Raw genomic sequence first — 22,929 nt, 5'->3', positions numbered from 1 at the left:
TGTAAATGTATCAGCCTCGAATACATTTTTGTGATTCTTTAGTTTTTGTTGATGAAAGTGTGCAGAATGAGTCAGATTTGTATAGCCTTTTCTTAATCTATTGTTTTTACTCTATAATCTATAGCAAGAGTGGTGAACCTTTTTTGGGTCTAGTGCCAAATTTTTGCAATCAAAGGTTTAATAATTTTTCACGTGCCTAAAGTTTGTAACTTTGTAAGCACTAAATAGAAAATATTAAGTATAGTGATAATATAGTAACATAATCAATTTTACATATATGAATATTATAACTTTTAATTTTTTTATAATTTATTCATTTGAATTCTTTACAACAAAATTTAAAGAATAGTATAATTTTTCTTAATTTAAATTTTTTGCGTGCCATTGAAATTTGACAAACGTGCCACTTTTAGAACACGTGCCGTGTGTTCGCCACCCCTGATCTATAGTTTTCTTGATATTTTGTGGAGTGTATAAGGCTATCTAAGAATATTTATTTTTGTTTTGAGTAATGATACTTGTTTTAAACATTAGTTATTATTATTACTATTATTATTTGTATTAATTTAATAGCGAATTGTATTGTTTCTAGTGACAATAATTATTAAATATAAACCAACATCTATAACTCATGCATCAGTAATATTGTTAATAAAGCTGGGCTCTATTCACTGCTCGTGACTCTTTTAAATTTAGTATAGTAATAATACGTGAAAATAAAAAATAAAAAATTGTTGGCTATATGAATGTAATAACGTCGCATAAATTATTCTATGCTCAACTTTGTTGCTAAAAAGTTATAAGTTCAATCGTATTATGCTTAATCGTGCTTTATCGGAGAAAATCTAGTATGAAACCTCAACTTAAATTGCCAGTACTTCTCGTAGATATGAATTTTGAAAATGTTGTACATTTTTTACTGTGCAAAATAACTTGAATATTTTTGTGAATTTTACGACTTTTGTCAAAACTCTAACATTATTGAAGTAGGTACATAAAAATTTGTGTCCGAGTAATATGTATTTTTGATATTATTTAATTGTTATACGTATAAATAACTTTTAAGGAACCTTATTGTGTTACGTTTTCATGTAATAACTCAAAAATAAAAACTGTATCATATATAAATTTAAAAAAAAGCTACACAAAGTTATAAATTGTAAATGCTAATATTATTATGAATAGTTAGTGAAAATGTTAAGTCTCTGAAGTTATTTATTTTTGATTTAACCTAAAAATAAAATATTGTTTGAATTTTTTTTTATTTGTTATTGGTGAAAATTGTCGGGTTTCCTTAATTTATTTTGTTTTTTCTCGGTTATTTTGAAATTGTGTCATTAGTAAATTAGTTTTATAATCGTTGGCAACTTTAAAGTATCAATTTTAATTTTCTATTAGAGACCAATCTCAAAATTGAAAACCAAAGTTTTGTTTACTGTTCCAAGATGTAATGACTAAAAGAAAAAAACAAAACATGCATCATTATAAAACCATAACAATTCGCTCAGAATATGAAATTGTTGAGAATTTTATGGTGTAGTATATAGAAACAAATAAACAACCATTTTCTCATAATACGTTTTAGGGAATTCCAATTAATTATATTATCATAGTTAATATAAATAACTAGGTTAGAATTTCGACAGGGTAGTAATTTATTAAATTTACCTAGTTTTATCCGACAGTAGAATTAAATTTTACCTAACATTAAAACAATTAGATACATGATAATAATAAAATTATATTATCATTACAAATGTTGAATTATCGAGTTATTTTCAAGTAGAGCTATGTTTTTATGCGTATAATAATATTAGTGATAAAGTGTGTGCTATTTAAATATAATAATAATACCTATAATATAAGTGAAAACAACGTAATTATGAGTTGACAAAACTAATAAATTTCAATGAAACTCCGGCAATGTTGTTTTAAGTAAGAAAATAAAGTGAACTTAGCAAAATAAGGTGCCCATAATATTTAAAACTCATAAATTATGAAAAATTTAAATTTTATAAAAATAAAACTTAGCCGGACGTCAGAAAGTTATTATGCTTTTTGTCAAATAATTTGTCGTACAAAAAAATGCACCATCCAGTTTTAAGAAATTCTTTTAGCCTCCAGACAACATTAAGCCTTTTTTTATGTCATCCAAATAAGGCGTTAATTGATTTAGAGCAGTAAGGTTGCTATTAAGTTGTTTTAGTGTACTTATATAGCAATTAGCAATTTACTTAGCACATTAGCGTATTACTTATTTTCAACACTTTTATACATATTATTATTTATGTTTTATGAACTTAAATTTTTTATACTGATAGTAATATTTTTTATTTCTCTACAATAGTATTATAATGATATACATATATCAGGCGTTGTCCGAATTGTGATAAACGATAGAAGTTTTTGTTAAACGGCGTTTAAACTTTTTTTTACAGGTGATCGATCACAATTAATTAATTAAAAATACAACACCTTATATCCCCGTTGTGTTCGTCCAGCCGTTAGTTAAGATTGTTGATATTAAAGTATATATTTTTATTAATAGTCGATAGTTACTGTACCCATATTAATGACGTAGACAGAAATTTTTAATGGGATTAGGATCTGGATATATATTCATTATTTTTTAGGTGAACCGAAGAGTAGTATCCCCTCATTAATATTTTATATAATATTTAGGTACAAAAGTTATCATGGGAGTACACTGATCTTTTGTACAATAAATGTCTAAAAGAAGTGGTGCAATGGACGTGTTAAATAATTTGCAATATTTTGCCAAAATTTGAACTTTAAATGCTAATAAAAAAATGGGTGTCTATGTATTTTTAAGTTGCTATTAGGTATATTCTAGCAGAGTTTTGTAAGCAAAGTTCAACGCACGAGCATGCGCAAAGTATAAGTTGTGTTCCAGTAGAGCAAATTAAAAACATTTAAAAAAATGTTTTTTGTTCCATCAGCGCAACAACAGGTTGTTAAGTTGTTAGAAACAAACATTTTTTGCCGAGTGTTTAACGTTCAGTCAAAAGTTTTGTGCATGCATACAATGTGAAAAGTTTATTCTTGTTTTTGTTTTTTATTTATACAGTTGATTAGTGATTATTTGTAAATTAAGGAGTTAATATAGCTCGAAAAATGTTGTATTAAGAAATAATTATGATAGCAAGTGTTGACCTAGTTTGATACAATTACATAACTCATTAAATGGTAATAACCACAACCAAAACTTTTCACAGCCGAAAACTGTTCCAGCAGGTCAGTGGTCACTGGTTCCGAATTCATTACTTTAGACGCATGCGCGTATGTTGTTAACAAATATAACTTGTTTCCAAAACTGTGCTGGAACAAACCTATTAACATAACGTATTAGGAACCTTGTATTAAATGTTCAAGCTTTTGACCCAACAATAAATTTTACCGATTTTTATAGAAAAAAACTTAAGAAATTGAAAATTTCTACATAGCCCAAAAAGTATCTGAACACTTTGAAGAAAATTTTATTTTAATAACGTATAACGAATATACTCGTAATATATTTTCTAACTCAAAATAATTTACACATTTCCATAATTTAGATTTAATCATCACTAGGTAACAAAAACTTATGAGGAACCTATTGTATGTATTAAATTTTCATGTTTTTTGACAAAGTGAAACATTTTTTATGGACAGTAATTTTAACTAATTTCAACTGATAGGTAAAAATTGAAATGTTATTCTTATATCTATAAATAGCTCAAAAGAGTTAAAATATCTTGACAATTTTATTGTGTATAAAAATTTTTCGTTAAAATTGCATGTACGGTAGTTAAGTTATTTTTTTTAGAGTTATGCTAAATAATTAAATCGATTTTTAGAAAACTAGTTTTGCGTAAAAATCTTAGTTTTATTATTTTTATTTTTTTTCCCGATTTTTGAAAACTGCTGTGAATTTTTCACTTTTGACTGCTCCAAAGTACCAACTAGGTTCACATTTCTATCAGGAAATACGGTGAAGTAGAAAATCGAAGTACCTTTTTTTACTGCTCAAAAGATGATGATGGAAATAAACACTTATCATCATCTTAAGTTGATTTACACAAATAAACGTTTTTGTAATGTTATTTAATTGATTTTAACTTAACTTGCGTTAAATTTTTTTTTTTGTTACCTAGTGAGAATCATGACTATATTGTACAGAAAAAAAAGTGTTTCCGAAGTACGTCCTGAATCGGGCTTGAAACTGGTTTCGAATACGTTTTTGAATATCGGTTAAAACCGAAAATTTGTTACCATACGTTTGTTTGTAATATTGTGTGATGTTATAAATTCGCGATGCACATAAATTTATTTTTGTACAGTAAATCTTAGTGTATCAGTGTACTGACAAAAATAGGAAAGGTCGTTCAATATTACGAAAGAATAACACAGAAAAAATAAATGAAAAAAATTGACCGATTTTATATTGATTATATATATACAATTATTATTTTTTTCACTTTTACTGGACTTGGAAGAGTGTGTCGTCATTATTATGTATTGTATACAAGCAAGGGATATCACAACATAATATTCTCGAATCCCTCATCTCGTATAATAATGTAATTTGTACTTGGTCATCGTACATCGTTGAAATGAAAAATAAAAATCAGTCGTCGTCGTTATCGGTAACTGGGTCCGCATCGATTGTTGACACGTCTTCCGCATCGATGGTCCTCATGTCGTCCACCACGATAGGTGCCGGCTCGTTATTATCTACCCGTGGTAACCCGAGACCAATTGTTGCACTTATTTTGGTCGTCGCTTGTCTGAACGAATTCTGTAACTTTTCCTGAAATATAATTTAAACATTAAATCGTATACACAAAAGATTTTTTTTTTTGACGAGATCATAGCAAAATTATACATTTTAGCTCCATATTGCTCCGTTCGGCTAAAGTGTGCTTAATAATGCTTATCGTCTTAACCTATTGGTTCAATAATTAGCACAGTTTGATCATCGAGATTTGCTTCTGCAGATTATGGCGAACAACAACCGATATCACTATATCTCATTTTTATATATAATTTATATAAATATTATGTTAAAATCCTAAAACGGCTTATACAGTTACCACATAGTCTCTAACGTTTAAAAATGTTTAAATTAAATATTTTTCGGAAAACGTTGTGTCACGAGTCATCCCCGTCACCTGCCGCTACCGACCTCGAATATTATTATGATCATTTTTTAATCCGAAAACACAAACATCGACGGTAAAAACTAGTGTCTTACATTAAAAATGTCGGATCACAGTACGTGTGCTGTGTGGTGCGTCCAAAATAAATAATAACAGCGGCCAAAAGGTTTATCCTTTGGATTTCGCATTCCGCGGGTAGGAAATATCGTTATGCCACGCGTATATACCTACTGTTTAATTAATAATGCAACGTACACATTTACAGGAACCGAAATCCTCTTGCGCTGTAGTAGGTACCGCAAATATATGCAATATACATATTATACTGTACAATTAATAATCCAGGGGAGGTCGGGACACCCGGAAACTTGCATATATTCATAAGCTGGGCGTAATAATAAAGAGCACTCCATGTCCGTTGATAAAAACCATCTCGTGGGAAAAACCCTATATTTCGTTGAAAGAATAATAGGTCGAATCCATCACAGATTTCGTTGTAACAATATATCGAGCGTATTCGTCTTAATCACATGCATTAAATATTAATTCTATAGAAAAAAAAAATGTACCAAATGCGAAATTCGGCCCGGGAACGGTTCCCGGGTACATGATAATATATATATAAATATTATATAGTAATTAGTTTAATACACTTACATAAAGTGTGCCAAGTGTGGGCCGAGAATAAAATGAAGAATAACGTATATTAAAATTATATAGCTCGGAGCCACGGATAGATATGATTCAAAAATACGTTTGTTCGGCTTTTGTTTCCCAAAATTGTAATTACCATTATTATCTTATATTAATATATATAATTTAGCAACGGAGACCGGATGGACAAGCAGAGAACGATATTTCTGTACGGGTAGTAAATTCTCCATGTCTTTTATGAAAGCAGCAGAGCCTAAGGTATAATATTTTAACATCAATGATTTTTAAGTAAAATTCATCTATGAAAAACATTAAATTTGTCAACTCTTACCTGTACGACATTTATGCACATAGATGTTAGTGCGAGTCCGAAAACCAAGTATACGATGGATACAATCATCACGAGTTGGCTCTGTGAAACAAATGTTCAATTCTAATGATTATAAAATAAATATAAAAATGTTACGTTATTATAAAAATAATGGACGGTAATGGAGAATTTGAGGTAAGACTGCTTTTAATTAAACCCAATTTTTTTTTCATATTAGTTATTTTTTATATTTGTTTTAAGTCTATTTTCCATGAATTTTATATTATGGATTATCTATGTCCTGTAACATTCTGTTTTATAAAGAATTATTTAAATAGGTTCGCATGAAAGAAAAAAGAAAAATTTTAATAATTTATAGGCTAGTCCGTTTCTTATGAATATTAATTTCTAAATATCCATATTAATTAACCAACAGAAATTTACAGTTATCATTTGACATTTGATTTCCTTTCTTATAAAATAATATTATGAACAATATGTACACCAATAAATAAAATTCACATCGATCCTATAGTTCCACCTAAAATAAATGATTGGAATTTTACAATTTTTACCATAAACAAATTACAATCAAAATTGAAAAATAATGAGTTTTTTCTATTAAAACTATATTATGAAGGTTGCCAGATACAATAAACGATCTTAACATTCTTAACCTATTGGTCTTCGACAAACCTTGGGCACGAAATCTCCAAATCCGATCGTCGACATGGATATGAAGACGAAGTAAAAGGATTCGAAAAATCCCCATCCTTCTTCGATGCAGAACATGATTGCTCCAATTACGATGTATACTACCAGCATGATGAACGCCACCGAAACGGGTAGGTTGAACTCGTCGTCGATTGTGTATACGCTTAGGGCTGGCGTACTAGGGGACGTGGGAGGAAATCCGGATTGACTCTCCGGAACCGGAACCCCGCCGAACATGTTGCTTGGCCTCCGGAACTTGGTAATGTCGTACATCATCTGTACGCCTTTCATGACCTCCTAAAAAAAAAAAAATCGGTCAGTGTTATGTTTCATTACAATAATTTGGACGAATAAAACACCGGAAAACTGAAATTAAGCTAACTTAGAAAAGGGAGGAGAGGATTAGCTTCTAGAATGATTGTACATGACGTTACTCTTTTGTAACGTATAACATACTAGCTGAATAACTCGGCTTCGCCCGTGTACAGTTTTTTGAGTCATCTACTATTAATTTTATTTTATCAGTTTTTATATTTATTACAGGCGGCTTTTAGATATTTTGATCCTAGTTTGCCCATGTATTGTAAAGTAAATACTGTAAACTCTTTTAAAACTAATTATGTTATAAAACGTCGTAGTTACATTATTACATACATTATACATTATGGTGTTATATAATCAAAAAAAAAAAAAATTCTGGATGATAGTTCTGATAAAGAGCTAACAACTGTACTCAAAATTTAAGGGAATAGTGATCTCACCTTCCAATGAAGGGAAATTTCCGTCTCCTATTTTAAGTAACATCTCAGTGCAAATCTCAGCAGATGTGTCACCTTTCAAATGGACCCTCATATTTTTATAAAGTGCAACTTTATGGGTGTGTGGCCACAAATATGAAGCTTTTAGACATCACTTTACTTGATCAGCCCTTGTACCCCGAGGTATTAGGGATAATGTTTACCAACAATCTCCTGCTAGCAGCATAGTGACTCCACTCTTCAAACTATTATATCCCCTTATGTCTTTTAATTTTCTATTGAGAGCTTCGAAGCCACCCTTGTGAGCCATTGTGCATTCATCCCAAACTATTAACTAACAGTCTTTTAGAACTTTTGCTATATTACTCTTTTTTGAAATATTGCACATAGGTGTCTCTACTCTCGCTAGGTTTAATGGTAATTTAAATACAGAATGAGCTGTTTTACCTTCTTCTAGCAATGTAGCAGCGATGCCCGAAGAAGCTACAGTCAAAGCTATTCCATGATCTTTTCGTACTCTGGCCAATAAAATATTTATAGGACTGTTTATTATTTAGTAAATGTTCATTAGATTTTATATACTGTGCCAAAATATATTTTTTTTTTTTTTGTTTATAAATGTTTTATTAAAATATTTGAATCATAATTGATCTCTCGAAGGTAATCTTTATTTTGTAAAACTGCTTCACATCTTGATGGCTGGTTGTGATGGTTTACCATAATGTTGTAAAAATTGACCTCCCAGAGATAGAACTGTATCTTCAAGATTAACTAAGCATTTATTGTAAGTTGCGTGAAGTTGGCCCCCCCACTTTGTCGTATCGACCTCGAACCTTCGCCAATATTTTGGAACCAATTTGGAACTAATTGGAACCTTGTTTTCGAAATTTGGAACCTCAAATTTTAACCAGCACAGAATTTTTTCGGTTGGGGGGGCCAACTTCACGCGGCCCCCCCACTTTGTCGTATCGACCTCGAACCTTCGCCAATATTTTGGAACTAATTTGGAACTAATTGGAACCTTGTTTTCGAAATTTGGAACCTCAAATTTTAACCGGCACAGAATTTTTTCGGTTGGGGGGGCCAACTTCACGCGCCCCCCCACTTTGTCGTATCGACCTCGAACCTTCGCCAATATTTTGGAACTAATTTGGAACTAATTGGAACCTTGTTTTCGAAATTTGGAACCTCAAATTTTAACCAGCACAGAATTTTTTCGGTTGGGGGGGGGCCAACTTCACGCGGCCCCTCCACTTTGTCGTATCGACCTCAAACCTGCGCCAATATTTTGGAACTAATTTGGAACTAATTGGAACCTTGTTTTCGAAATTTGGAACCTAAAATTTTTACCAGCAAACAATTTTTTCGATGGGGGGGGGGCAACTTCACCCCTAACCTAACCTCCCCCCCCCACTCTGTCGTATCGACCTTGATCCTTCGCTAATATTTTGGAACTTATTCGGAATTAATCAATAATTTGGAAATAATTTGAAACCTAATTGAAAACTAGTTTTCAAAATTTTTTTATGTCATATTTTTCACAGAATTGAAGACTATGAATAATGCGTGTAATAATACGTATTATAACAATGTATTATTTAAAAAATGTTAAATAATATACCTCATATAATAGATATTTTACCTGCCTACCCACTCACTTATCCTTATGGTGTAATTCCAAATAAAATACCGACATTAATAGAAGAAATGAATGTAACAAATGTTGCTAATAAAAATGAAAACTTACATTTGATCACTTATAGTAATAAAGTGTTATATTTTAATTATTTTGAGTGTTCAATGGTGTACCTACGTGCGTCGGAAGCAATCGGCGTATACCTATACAAAATACAACCTCTTACTTCAACGTTTGCGTATAAAAACTACATTATAATATTATATTGTGTATATGATCGTATGTAATACAATTGTAATTGATTAGGTAGGTATACTGTAGGATTTTGATAAACAAAAAATTATACATATGGTTAATTTATATATAATAAAAAGAATAAAAATCGTGAATACAATTAAGTATAATATTCAATGTTCAATAACTACTAAACAATTTTTAATATAAAAAAAATAAATTTTAATAAAAAAAAAATACTCAATGTGGCTGGGCAGCGGACACAAAATTAAAATTGCATATTAAAAAATCACTGCTAAAACTAAATTATAATATTATAAATTAAATATTCAAGTATTTTGACTCAGCCAAAAAAAAATTATTGACACTTCAAATAATAAATTATCAGAAAAATCGAAAATTTCAGTTGTTAATAAATAGCTCAAAAAAGTCGAAAAATTTTGAAAATTGAATCATGTAAAGAAAATGGCAATCTAAATAACTGGTGAAATTTTCAAGTATCTACGAATTACACTTTTTGAATAATAACAAATGTTTAAAATCGGTTGAGGACAAATTGTTATCGTTACGCAATTTCGTAAAAATTTAAAATTCAAACGCTCATAACATTTTTCCTATAATGACGCTTCGAGTTTTCTCTATAGCTACTTGAAGGAAAACTTATGGAAAACTTAGTGTTGAATTTTTTTATCCTTAGATATAAACTCAAAAATTTTATGATTTTTCAACTTCAAAATTACTTGCAAATTTTGATTTTGGCATATTTCGTAAAAATTTTAACTATTAACGCTTATAAAAAAAAAATTGTGACTTACGATTTTCGATTTTATTTAATTACAATAAGAACCACTCATAAGGAACCTTTTAATACATTTTCAAGTTTTTTGGCCATCGGAAACCACCGCCGAAGTTTGAATCTAAAGCATTATTTCGACTTGTTATGCTGTACACAGACACAAAAAAAAAAACAAAAAAAAAAAACAACAATCATTGTAAAATCAATACATTCATCGACTCATCACTCCGTTCAAAATCTAAAATGAAACCTCTACGACAGTATAACAAGTAACAACTGTAGATTGTACATTAATAGTTTGGTATAACCACGACATGTTTCACTTTTATGACCTCTGCTTGCACAGAATTGCTTTTTTATTTATTTATTGACATTTGAAATTTCATATTTTTTTAGTTTTTTATTTTATAAATGACAAATGTCAATAAAATTGTATTCATTTGGTCAAATAACTTAAAAATGTAGTACAAGGTTCTCCATAAGTTGATATAATAGCAGTTGGAAAACATTAAAAATACAGAAGCACGTTTTATTTTATAACCATTTAACGTTAAATTTAAATTTAAAATTTCGACAAAATTTATTTAATTTTAAATTTTAAAATTATTCAATTGTTAAAAATATATAAAATGTTTAACTTTAATAGCTAAAAAATTAAAATTTAAAACAAGGTCCACGTAAGTGGTTAATTCTGTAATAAAAAACCTAAAACCTATAAAACATAGTTTTTTTAAGTTCAAATTTGCATGATATTTTAAATAACCAATAGTCCAAGAATAACGATATTTTAGTTATATTGTAGTAATATAAAAATATTACTCATGGGTATTTGAAATTTCAAGAAATAACTTTATATTATAATTATTATAATAGTTAATGTCGTTAATGATTTACATTAATACTTTGTAATAAATTTATTGTACATAGGAACTATGAACGACTGAATGGGTCGGGTACATAATGAATCTGATTTGATTAATTGGGAATTTATTTTATAGGTACCTACATTTTTTTTAAAAATAATAACAATAGAATTAATATAGTATAAAACATCCTAGACTGACAAATCGTCTCCGCTCGGTTTTTCGTATGCACTTCGGATGCACCGCCATTTTTCACCACAGTTGAGCTGTATAAAGTCAATATATATTTTTAAAAACCTGAAAATCCATTCTCTAACAGTTAAGACTAAACAACATTTAATTATTAAAACAACAAATTTTTATTTAATAAAATAAAATTGTAATAATTACTATTACAATAAACAGTTTAAAATCAGTTTTTTTTTATATTAGGTACTTACTATTACTATTAGATTTTGTTATTTTAAATTTGTAATATTATACAAAACTTAAGTAAAATGAAACACAAAATTATGTTGTTATGAATTACCTAAAAAGTTTCCCTTGAAAAGTTAAAAAGAAAAAGAATTTTTATATTCGATTAAAAAATCGAAGCCCCTTTTATGTATACTATTTTCAATGATAGGAAAATCATTAAAAATATTAAAAATAGTACGTTATTTTCATACTGTACTACAACAGCAGCTGCCCGCTGTAGAAGCTTGAGGTGGCAACCGATTCTGTTGCCTACCTTGCTATCAAAGTGTACACGAAATTACACACTCACACACATAAACAATCATTTGAACTGCGCATGCGCTTTGCTAGTTGGGCGGCAATAAAATAATATTTTCGCCTCCTTCAGTGATAAGGATCAACCTCGCGGCTTATCACAGTGACACATTCACAAAACTGCTCATTTTCAATTATTATCAAAATAAATCGTATTTCTCTATGCGTAAAAGTAAATAATTATGAAAATTGAAAATGTATAGTTATTAGTTATTAGTTACTATAATAATTAATATTGTATGTTGTATTAATCATTAGTGATTAGTCCCTAAGCAATTATTTATAAGTTATCAATTATGAGTATAAGTATAATAATTCTATAGGGCGAAGCCCCCCACGGGTCACTTATGTGAAGTTATTTATCGCCTCCCCAGAAAATTATTGCCAAAACCGCCACTGGGTACATTGGTAGTACATACGGCCTGTAAAAAAAGAAAAAAACAGCCCTGGTGTCCCTGAATACGGCACTCATACTCACAATTAATAATAATGTTCAACTGATCAATTTATTGTTATACCTTCAGTATACTAATTCAAATAATTAAAATTCGCAAAAATGTACATTTTAAATTTGTATTTATTACTATAATAAATTATTATCAACTTAGCATTTACATATTCATAAAAATCATAACTTAAGTAAATTACTTACCTTTGTATTGCTCATTTTTAGAAAAAAACTTATAAAAAGTTCTAACAGCTACGTCCAAAATGCTTAAATTTAACCAAAATCATAAATTTAATTTATAAGCGTCTATCTCACTACATTAGCGTTTTGCAAATGAATGAAAATATTATCTGTTCTGTGACTCGTGGTTTTACCATTTAACTAATGAAAATAATACGGTATATAAAATATATGTATAAAACTATGTTATGAGAATATTGAGCTATTTACAAAGTAATCGATAAAAATAACTCTTATATCGGCTTGTTCAGCGGACTGAATGCGTTGTACTAAAAATAGCATATAAATTATATGACACGATAAATATAACATAGATAATGTGATTTATAATAATAAATTAGTAAATTACTCATAATATTATGATATCATTAAAAATATGATGCTTACCAAATTATAATGTTGTATACTTGTGTGCCATCACTGCCATCCATCGCACAACAGGATGCGTAAAATATAAGTACTACCTACTACAACTCTTATTACTTTATTATAATTTAGTTTTAGCAGTGATTTTTTAATATGCAATTTTAGTTTTGTGTCCGCTGCCCAGCCACATTGAGTATTTTTTTTTTTTTATTAAAATTTATTTGTTTTATATTAAAAATTGTTTAGTAGTTATTGAACATTGAATATTATACTTAATTGTATTTACGATTTTTATTCTTTTTATTATATATAAATTAACCATATGTATAATTTTTTGTTTATCAAAATCCTACAGTATACCTACCTAATCAATTACAATTGTATTACATACGATCATATACACAATATAATATTATAATGTAGTTTTTATACGCAAACGTTGAAGTAAGAGGTTGTATAGGTATATATGCCGATAGCTTCCGACGCACGTATAGGTACACCATTGAACACTCAAAATAATTAAAATATAACACTTTATTACTGTTTTAACCAACAATGTCAGAATGACCCCAACAAGTGATCACCATGATCTACATTTGTCTACTCTTACAGCTATTATAAAATATTATCTTAAAACGTGGCTTCTATTTTGCTTCAAGTATTAAAACATAAAATTAAAAGTTGTTACTCATAACGTAAATGTTACATTACTAAAAAAAACTATCCACATTGAATTGAAAATTCATGGGCACTATAAGTTACCTAATATTTTTTTTAGATTGACGATAGTTGATAATGTGATGTTAAATATTTCTACGATCGGGCGAAATTGGCCGATAGAAGCTGCGTGAAGTTTGCTTCTATAATTTTAAGATTTAGATTTTTCGATAAAGTGTACGTAGTTTTTTTGATGATGGTTATACACACTTATAAATATTTTACATATGCCTACTGCGTAATATTATACAATATATTATTATACCTTACTTAACGTAACCTAACTGTATTATTTGCAGCATCATTTCAGTTACTCTTCGCTTAATTTCTCAATAAATATATACAGTAATAGAATATTTTATTTTCTATATATATTTAAATGTCAGAGAAAATTTAACACATTTTAAAATATTTCATTTATAAAGAAATTAAAAAAAAAATAAATTATCAAAAGATATGCATTTTTTTATTATGTTTATTAAACAGTTAGTTAAACCCTACAAAGTGGGGGGGGGGGGGGGCACGTGAAGCTGCCCCCCCCATCGAAAAAATTGTTTGCTGGTAAAAATTTTAGGTCCCAAATTTCGAAAACAAGGTTCCAATTAGTTCCAAATTAGTTCCAAAATATTGGCGCAGGTTTGAGGTCGATACGACAAAGTGGGGGGGCCGCGTGAAGTTGGCCCCCCCAACCGAAAAAATTCTGTGCTGGTTAAAATTTGAGGTTCCAAATTTCGAAAACAAGGTTCCAATTAGTTCCAAATTAGTTCCAAAATATTGGCGAAGGTTTGAGGTCGATACGACAAAGTGGGGGGGCCGCGTGAAGTTGGCCCCCCCAACCGAAAAAATTCTGTGCCGGTTAAAATTTGAGGTTCCAAATTTCGAAAACAAGGTTCCAATTAGTTCCAAATTAGTTCCAAAATATTGGCGAAGGTTCGAGGTCGATACGACAAAGTGGGGGGGCCGCGTGAAGTTGGCCCCCCCAACCGAAAAAATTGTTTGCTGGTTAAAATTTGAGGTTCCAAATTTCGAAAACAAGGTTCCAATTAGTTCCAAATTGGTTCCAAAATATTGGCGAAGGTTCGAGGTCGATACGACAAAGTGGGGGGGCCAACTTCACGCACGTTTTATTGTATACTTCATTAATAATTTAGTTCACATTCTCGTGTTGTATATTCAACTCCACTCGATGTCGTATATTTTCTGAAGGACTGTCCTTGTATTTTTCTCAAAGACTAAAGGCATCTGACAATTGACAAAATATCAATAAAATCGCAAAGAGTTCCCGTAATTTAAATGGAGAACCACTAAGCACAGCTTCTTCCATAGATGTATTCCAATGACTTTCGTCATTCAGTAAACCTAGAGCCTTAAACGCTACCTGATAAGTAGGTTTAATTGTGCCATTAACAGTTTTCAATTTCAAAAAAGATGTAGGACCTCAGATTTCATGAAATAAAAAGCGAAAATAGTAACACTTGGTATTATAAGGGCGAATGGTATGTACTCTACCCAGAGATTGATCTCTCTTTATTCCAGGCCAATCATTTACGCAAATTCACAGTTTTATTCTCTCAAATCTATTATTTTTCCATACATAGTTAGAGGGAACATCAACATAAAGAAGTGTTTTTGCAAAATCATATGTTTTACATAAGTCGTAAAATGCTAAAAGAGTAGTTTTTGGGGGATTTTTGATCCTGTCTGTTAAACGACTGGAGTCATTAGGGTTGAAATAAACACGCTGGCCGTTTTCTAAATGCACAGAAAGATGGAAGATTGTTGGAAATCTCTCGTGGATAGAATAAGCCATAATTCTCCATAGAGCCTCAGAGCTGCTTATATATCGAACACTTTCATAAAGCTGGATTTCATCATTATCATTTTCAAAACCAAATGCTGCTTGATAATTTCCTTTTGTAATATATTTTCAAATGTATTTTTATATTTTATAGATTTTACCGAGTTTCAGTACTTTACATTAATATGAGTACCGAATGTATGTGAAACACTGGGTTATACGGCACTACCCAACGCTTATAAATTTTCTTACCATTTATTTTAACATTAAAGCCACAATTTTCTGGAGCTCTTCGCCTATACTTTGGATATCCGTCGTCTTCTGTCTGTGTTTCTTGAATGAAAGGTCTAGGATACTTCTTGTTACAGCTACCTGACTATTGTTTGAATTACCACAAGGCCCTTGTATCACATTGGGTTTGTAAAATAGAGAATCTTTTTCAAGATCAGGTATTTCCACACTAATGATATAATCTAATTTATCTGGAGAAATACACTGCACTGTTTTAGCCATAACAAAATATGTATGTGTGGCAAATCATCTTTTTGCCATTCGACCGAATACATAAAACATTGCACTTTCCCAAACAAATTCCTTTTTGTCAACAATTTCATTAACGTATTAAATTTTAAATGAAATATCCTAGCTATAATATCATGGCGATCGTAGGACATTTGTTCAGATAGTAATGCATTTGAAATTTCTTTCCATCGAGGATTACACGTACAATTTATGAATACATCAGGACGAACGTATACCATTGCATCCTGAGTTTTTTAATGCATATCCCATGGTGAGCCAGTAAAAGATGTTGGAAGCACTACCATCAGACCAAGATGAGTAAGATTGGTATCTTGTATCCCAATAGCATCTCTAAGACGTATCTAATTATCAGCTCTGAGTTGCATTTGATTGTTTCTTATTAAATTGATCCGCTCTGTTTCAATTTTAGCGTGCATATCAACTAAATATTGATTAAAAAGTGATCTACAGATGTCATTTGGAAGCAATTATTGTATTTTCTAATACGGTCCATGAAATGTATGTGATCATGATGGAACCCCATAAGCAAACGATAAAAATATTCAGGAAGATGTAAAAAAGATAAAAGTTGTACTTTATCGGCACTACAACACATTCCAGGCGCCTATTGTTTGAATTTAAGAGTATCACAGTATACGCATTTATGATTCATAGTACCCAAAGTGTTATTCGTCTCATAATCTATTTCCGATTCATATTTCATGCCGGAAAAAGCTTTTATTTTTCATGGAAGGATTCGCCTTTCTGATCGTCTTCCTGGATTATTTTGTTCATATCTATGAACTTGTACCCTATTTACTTCTGGTTTTTTTTTATACTTGGCTGCATCTGCTACTTTATAAACTTTTTGATTTTTTAGTTAATATTTAGTAGCAGCTTGTATAAGTTGTTTTTTTCTGATATCATTTGTAAATCTCTTCCGTCATTTTTTAGTATGCTTCTAAGAGCTGGGTATGTTATCAAAATCGTCAGATACAAATAAAGTCAATTCATCTTCATATGGTAAATAAACATCAAAATGCCCATTAGATAGGTTTTACATAGAATTAAAACGAAATCTCTTTACGTGGTTCCTTTCTGAATCAAATTTTTCATACAGTTCATCATTGAGATACACCTCAATAAATACCAAAAATAATTATCTGGCTGCCACCAGCTCACATAAACCTCCATAAGTATTACATTTTAACATATCATTAAAGTAGTGAGCAAAACAACGATAATTATTTCCATCACTATCATGTGATATTATTGAATAATCTTCCCAGAGATTTATCACATAGGTTACCATCTTTTTACGTACTTCTTGGGCCTTATATTGAGTGTCATATAACACAAAAGATATTTCCCTAAACAGGCAAGCTCTGTCATCAATAATTTTAAATGTGGGGCATAATTGTGCCATTTATGTTCAATAATTCGACAACCATATTAATTATTTTTTATTAATTTGTAAGAATGTAAACATTTTTATTTTAATATGTTAAAGAATCGTACATAAACTCGGGTGCGTATACGAAGACACGTTATTTAATAATAATAATTAGCTGTAATAATAAAGTGATAAATGTGTGAACACATAAATCAGAATGTTATAGCAACCATTTATAAACAAATATTATAAACAAAATTATTTATTTCCATCGTAAATCTCAAAATCCCTGTTTGAACAACCCTTTAAAATGCGTATTTTGAAAAATGCTTTCTTAGTGCGCCTCTACATTGCTTAAAGAACCTCTGTACAAAATTTCAAGTCTTTAAACCTAGTGTGGTTTGGTCTGGGCGTTGATGAATCACCCAGGACAAGTCTCTTTATATATATATATATATAGATATTGTACGTTTAGTTCAAATGAATTAAGTGGTCTACAATAGGCGGAAAATATAAAAAAAAAATACTGAAAATGTCACCTTTATATTCCTATACTTGCTTCTCATGCTATCACTGACTTCGTGCTATTCATTAAAAATCGGTTTAATATTTTACAAAATAATCCTTTTTCTCTAGGAAAAGTTTTTCATCATTTTAAATAGAGGTAAAAACATTACGATTAGATCAGGAAGGAATTTAGATAAATATTTGTTTAGTATCTCTTTTTTTTTCATTTATATAGTCTCTCTCATTCTCTGATATATAAAACACCTACATCGAAACATACAATTAATCAAAAAAAAATAAATTATACCCACTACATTTCCATACTTAGTTTTGTTAAAAATTTTAATTTTAATGTGACTTTGATTTCAACACCATTTAATTAGTATTTAATGTATACGTGTTTGGTAAATAACATAATATCGAACACATTGTACCAAATTAGTTTAAAATCATTAATTCGATTTCAATGTTTTAATTCAAGGCTTATAAAGTAATCGAATTCTAAAAGCTTTTAAAAGTTATTTTGTATATTTTATGGAAACAAAAACAATTGAATAGTGTCTTCGTTGTATTACTGTTCACATGTTTTTTCAGTCAATTGAAATACGAAATGAAACATTATAACGCCTTTACTGCATTTTTTTTTTTTTTTTTTTTGGTTAATGAATTTAACGTCCATTATAGTTTTAAATTAATTACTACCACTTTTGAAATGCAATGACCTATTAAATCAAATGATATCCTCGATCTCTTATTTTAATGTGGTTACTGTAGATAAGAGAAATTTTTTTTTTTTCATTAAACGAGTTTTATAGTTTGTGCTTTGTATATTATTATGAACCCTCGTTTTAATTTTTAAACGCTGTGTTTAAAAAACAACAATAAACTTTATATAATATTTTAATATAATAATATATTATTTCGGTAATTATTATACGTATCGTACTATCGTAGTATCAACATTCAATTTACTATATCAAGTTGAATAAATAGTGTATAGTCTTGATGCACATAAAACTATGAAATTGGTATTTGATAATTGAAATGATACCATTTCTTAAAGACAATCTAGTACACAATGTAGAACCATGAAAATTAAAAGTTAATGAATACTTGTCGAAAATATATTATACTTTCGACACTTTATAGTCTAATTACAAATTTCCAATAAAATATTATGTTTTAAATTAATACGTTACAAATACACGCAAGTACAAATGTTTAATTTACCTACTTATATACCTATCAGTGTAGAAATATTTAAATGTTAACATACAAAATTTGATACATTAATATTTTTATCTACAGTTCAAAACGATTTAACTTTTAAAATGATCACAGTAGAAACAAAGGTATTTGAAACTCTTCCACTAATTGTCAACTTTCTATTTATTTAGTATACCGATAGTGTATACAATGTGCATATAAAGTTATATTGTTGTTCATATTTCTGTTTAATAAAACATACTGTTATTTTGAAATTAATATTATATAACGTTCACATCATCACGGTTAACTTCCTTTGACACCTATTATTTACACCTACTTAGGAATCACAACGAACATTTTGAAGTGTTTAACATTATTTTTAACTAATATTTCATACATCGGAATCATGGAGTTATATAAGTAATTGGTCATTTAATAATATGAAACAGTCTACAGATATTATAATTTGGCTGTATCCACATTTTAAACACGTAATATAAGATGATTAACGTATTAATATATTTATAAAATATTCAGTATAAAATATGACGTACAGTAGACATTTCACATAGGTCTTGAAATATCGCTCTAATTACTGTTTACTAAAATGCATAAAATATTTGGAAATTAAATGGTAGTTTATTAGTCATGCGTATCCTTTATAAGCCATCTAAGGTTTTAGATTTGCGTAGTCTGAATTCACAAGTCATTCATAAGTGATAGCACTATTGTACGCTATACGGTCCATAGAGTTTAAGGTTTAGTATGGTCATGGAAATTATTTTTACTTACTTGAACTGGTGCAGTTCTGCGAACTTTTCGACAGCTGCCGGTGTAGTATAAGCGCCGGACGAACGCCCAGAGAAATTTAATGCCTCTGGTGAACATTTTTCCGAAATCGGCCAACAAAATAAGGAATATAGGTATACCAAATATTGCGTACACAATGGTTATCAGCCGACCGGTATTTGTCGACGGAGATATATGACCATAACCTGAAATAACGACAATCCATTGTGAGTAACCTAATTTTTATGAACCGCATCCGGTTGTCTGCTTAAGTAATTTTCACGAATTATGAAAAATGCATAAACGTATATATTTATTCCTAATAAGTAGGGCCCGGATTTCAATGCAAAGTGCATCTTTTTTTAATTGATTATAGACAATGCTTTTCAAGTATAAAATTCGTTTCATGTAACGAGTGTTTCAAAGCTAAACATTTTATTTTGCATTTTTTTGCATATTTTGCCGTTTTTATGTTTTAAGAGCATTTTTAGCATTTTTGGGTCATTTTTATGGTTTTTAATGCATATTCGTTCAATATACTATACAAATTTAGCGTATTTATTAATATATATTTTAGTATCTATGTTTAGAATGAATAATATTGCCCCAAAACATATGCGTGTGGCGTGTCAACATCGTAGCAGCATCAAGTCAATTTTTCCAAATTTTTTTTTTCAATAAAGTAATAAATATATTTTAATAATAAATCCTAAATTATAATAACAAATTGTATACAAAATAAATATAAATGGCATTTTTAAGGTCATTTTTTGAGGTAAAATGCATTTTTTAAGGACATTTTTGGCTATTTTTTGGAACATATTTGTATGGTTTTAAGTGCATTTAAATCCGGGCCCTACTAATAAGGAATGAAAACACCCAAAATGTATACAATTTACATTATAGATTACTATAAATTATAATGACCAGAGAATATCAGTGCTGCGAGCAAAATTTTTTTACGAGGTTTATTTATTGGAGTGTTAAGGACATTATTTTGAGGCTTCAGTGATGGTATGATTTTATGCCCGTCAAAGAATCTGGATGATTGAATGGATACATGAAAACACGTCGTTCTTAACCAATTATTAAACATATTAAAATTTTAGTAATATGTAATAATAAGACTGATATTTGATTACAATTATATTAATAACTAACAATAGGAAATAAATTGATAATAATTAACTACAAAATATGTAAAGTAAAAAAAGCCCAATTATTTTTTTTTGTCGACTGACCGCAATACATTTAAACATGCATGTCTCTGACGAAAATAGTTTGCATAGTATTCAAGTATTATCAGCTTTGGTAATAACTTATAAATAAGCTAAGAAATGTAGACTAAAAATTATAAAATAGGTACGATTTTATAATTTGTTTAACGCTTCACACGCAGTACAAAAATAATATTATAATGATGTGTGCAATGGGCGGCTCATACTATCGGAATATGTGAAATTAGTTTGCTTATAATTTAATATTATCATACCACAGCTGAAAATTGAAATCTAAAGAAGTGTGAAACATAATAATGATAATTGACTTGTTTATAGATGCATTATTAGCGAAGATGGAATTTTGAATTTTACAATAAATTGTTATTAATTTCTATTTTATACACTGTACATATTATTATTATGTAATCTTTTAATTTTTATCTTAATATTTTATTTTAAAACTGTGATTTTTCTAATAGAGAATAGACTTTGTCTCAAACATAATAAGGACTTCTTCTAAATTTTATTTTCAGATAATGTTAGTTATAATTTGATATTCAGTCCTTACGTTTTATACTATCCCTAAATTTCTAAGGTTTTGTTTGTTGAGAAAACTGATAATAACTTTTGATAAAACCTACATTTTTAATTTTACTATAGTAATTTTTGTATAAATAAGTAAGTATTAAATATGCAGAACTGATTGTAAAATTTTTTATCAAAACTAAGGATTAAAAAAAATCTTACAATTTTGATATAATGAGTATTTATTGTTAAACATATAAAATAATTACTACGTTTGTATGTAAAATAAAAATAAGATGAAACAATAATTTTATTTTATTATTTTTAAACTTCGATAAAACAAAAAGGTATTAGTCTAACACTAATATATACATATAATATGTGTATTTATTATTAAATTTCATTTTTCTATGTTGAGCCATTGAGTGTAATAATAATGATATTGAATTCAAAAAGAATTATTGCATTTAATTGTATGTTTGTAAATTGATTCACTTGGCCATTATCTTCGTAAATTCAACAATGGTCAAAATAGATTCTTACGCGTAGTATTTTTATTTAAGAGGACGCTACACCCGCATGTGTTGTCTCCGTCTTACAAGTGCGTAACATTGCAAAAACTGTTTCGCGCGGGAAAGAACCGAGAAAGCTACAGTTATAACTAAGAAACGAAATTATCACCACATAAAAAGGAGAATTTTGTCTGTCCAATCAGAACTACAAAAAAAGTTATTCATGCTTAAAAACACAAAACTAATGTATTATAAAACAATAATAATTTTTTTTGTATAAGTGATATCGAAAAAATAAAGACGATATTGGACAGACAAAATTCTCCTTTTTATGTGGTGATAATTTCGTTTCTTAGTTATAACTGTATCTTTCTCGGTTCTTTCCCGCGTGAAACAGTTTTTGCAATGTTATGCACTTGTAAGACGGAGACAACACATACGGGTGTAGCGTCCTCTTAATTAAGATAAAATAAACAATCAAGCAATTTAATAGTAGCTGATAGACATTTAATGGTTGTCACAGATGATTATTCGCATTGGATAGTTTATCAATAACCGCCGTCAATCAATAATTTATGAATTTATGATATTTACGTTTAATGATGTAGAATATAGTTAATAGTTATGTGTATACCATATTTATCAGGAAAATATGTTAAGAAAAATATCATATTATTATGAACCATTTGTATTGCCTATTGACAGTGTATAATATTATATCGAAATTTTATTTTCAAAATAATTATAAATGATGATTAGTTTGATCCGACATTTGAAATGTTGCATGT

At 29.1% G+C, this 22,929-nt stretch overlaps 1 protein-coding gene across 3 annotated transcripts in view; it reads right to left on the bottom strand.

Moving 5' to 3' along the window:
- Positions 1-4,416: 4,416 nt before the first annotated feature.
- LOC107164581 (TWiK family of potassium channels protein 18-like) overlaps positions 4,417-22,929 on the bottom strand; it is a 41,788-nt gene continuing 23,275 nt past the window's right edge. For all 3 annotated transcript variants that reach the window (XM_015512449.2, XM_015512466.2, XM_015512458.2), the window contains 4 exons: positions 19,888-20,090; positions 6,820-7,134; positions 6,145-6,225; positions 4,417-4,810 (listed from right to left, as the gene is read on the bottom strand). In XM_015512449.2, the coding sequence (XP_015367935.1) occupies positions 4,628-4,810; positions 6,145-6,225; positions 6,820-7,134; positions 19,888-20,090 (782 nt within the window). In that variant the 3' untranslated portion in view covers positions 4,417-4,627. The remainder of the gene's footprint in view (positions 4,811-6,144; positions 6,226-6,819; positions 7,135-19,887; positions 20,091-22,929) is intronic.

Source organism: Diuraphis noxia, unplaced genomic scaffold (assembly GCF_037042655.1).
Source record: "Diuraphis noxia isolate RWA-SAM2 unplaced genomic scaffold, SU_Dnox_SAM2 contig0002, whole genome shotgun sequence".
NCBI classification, from domain to species: domain Eukaryota; kingdom Metazoa; phylum Arthropoda; class Insecta; order Hemiptera; family Aphididae; genus Diuraphis; species Diuraphis noxia.
This window is presented reverse-complemented; position numbering and strand designations above follow the sequence as displayed.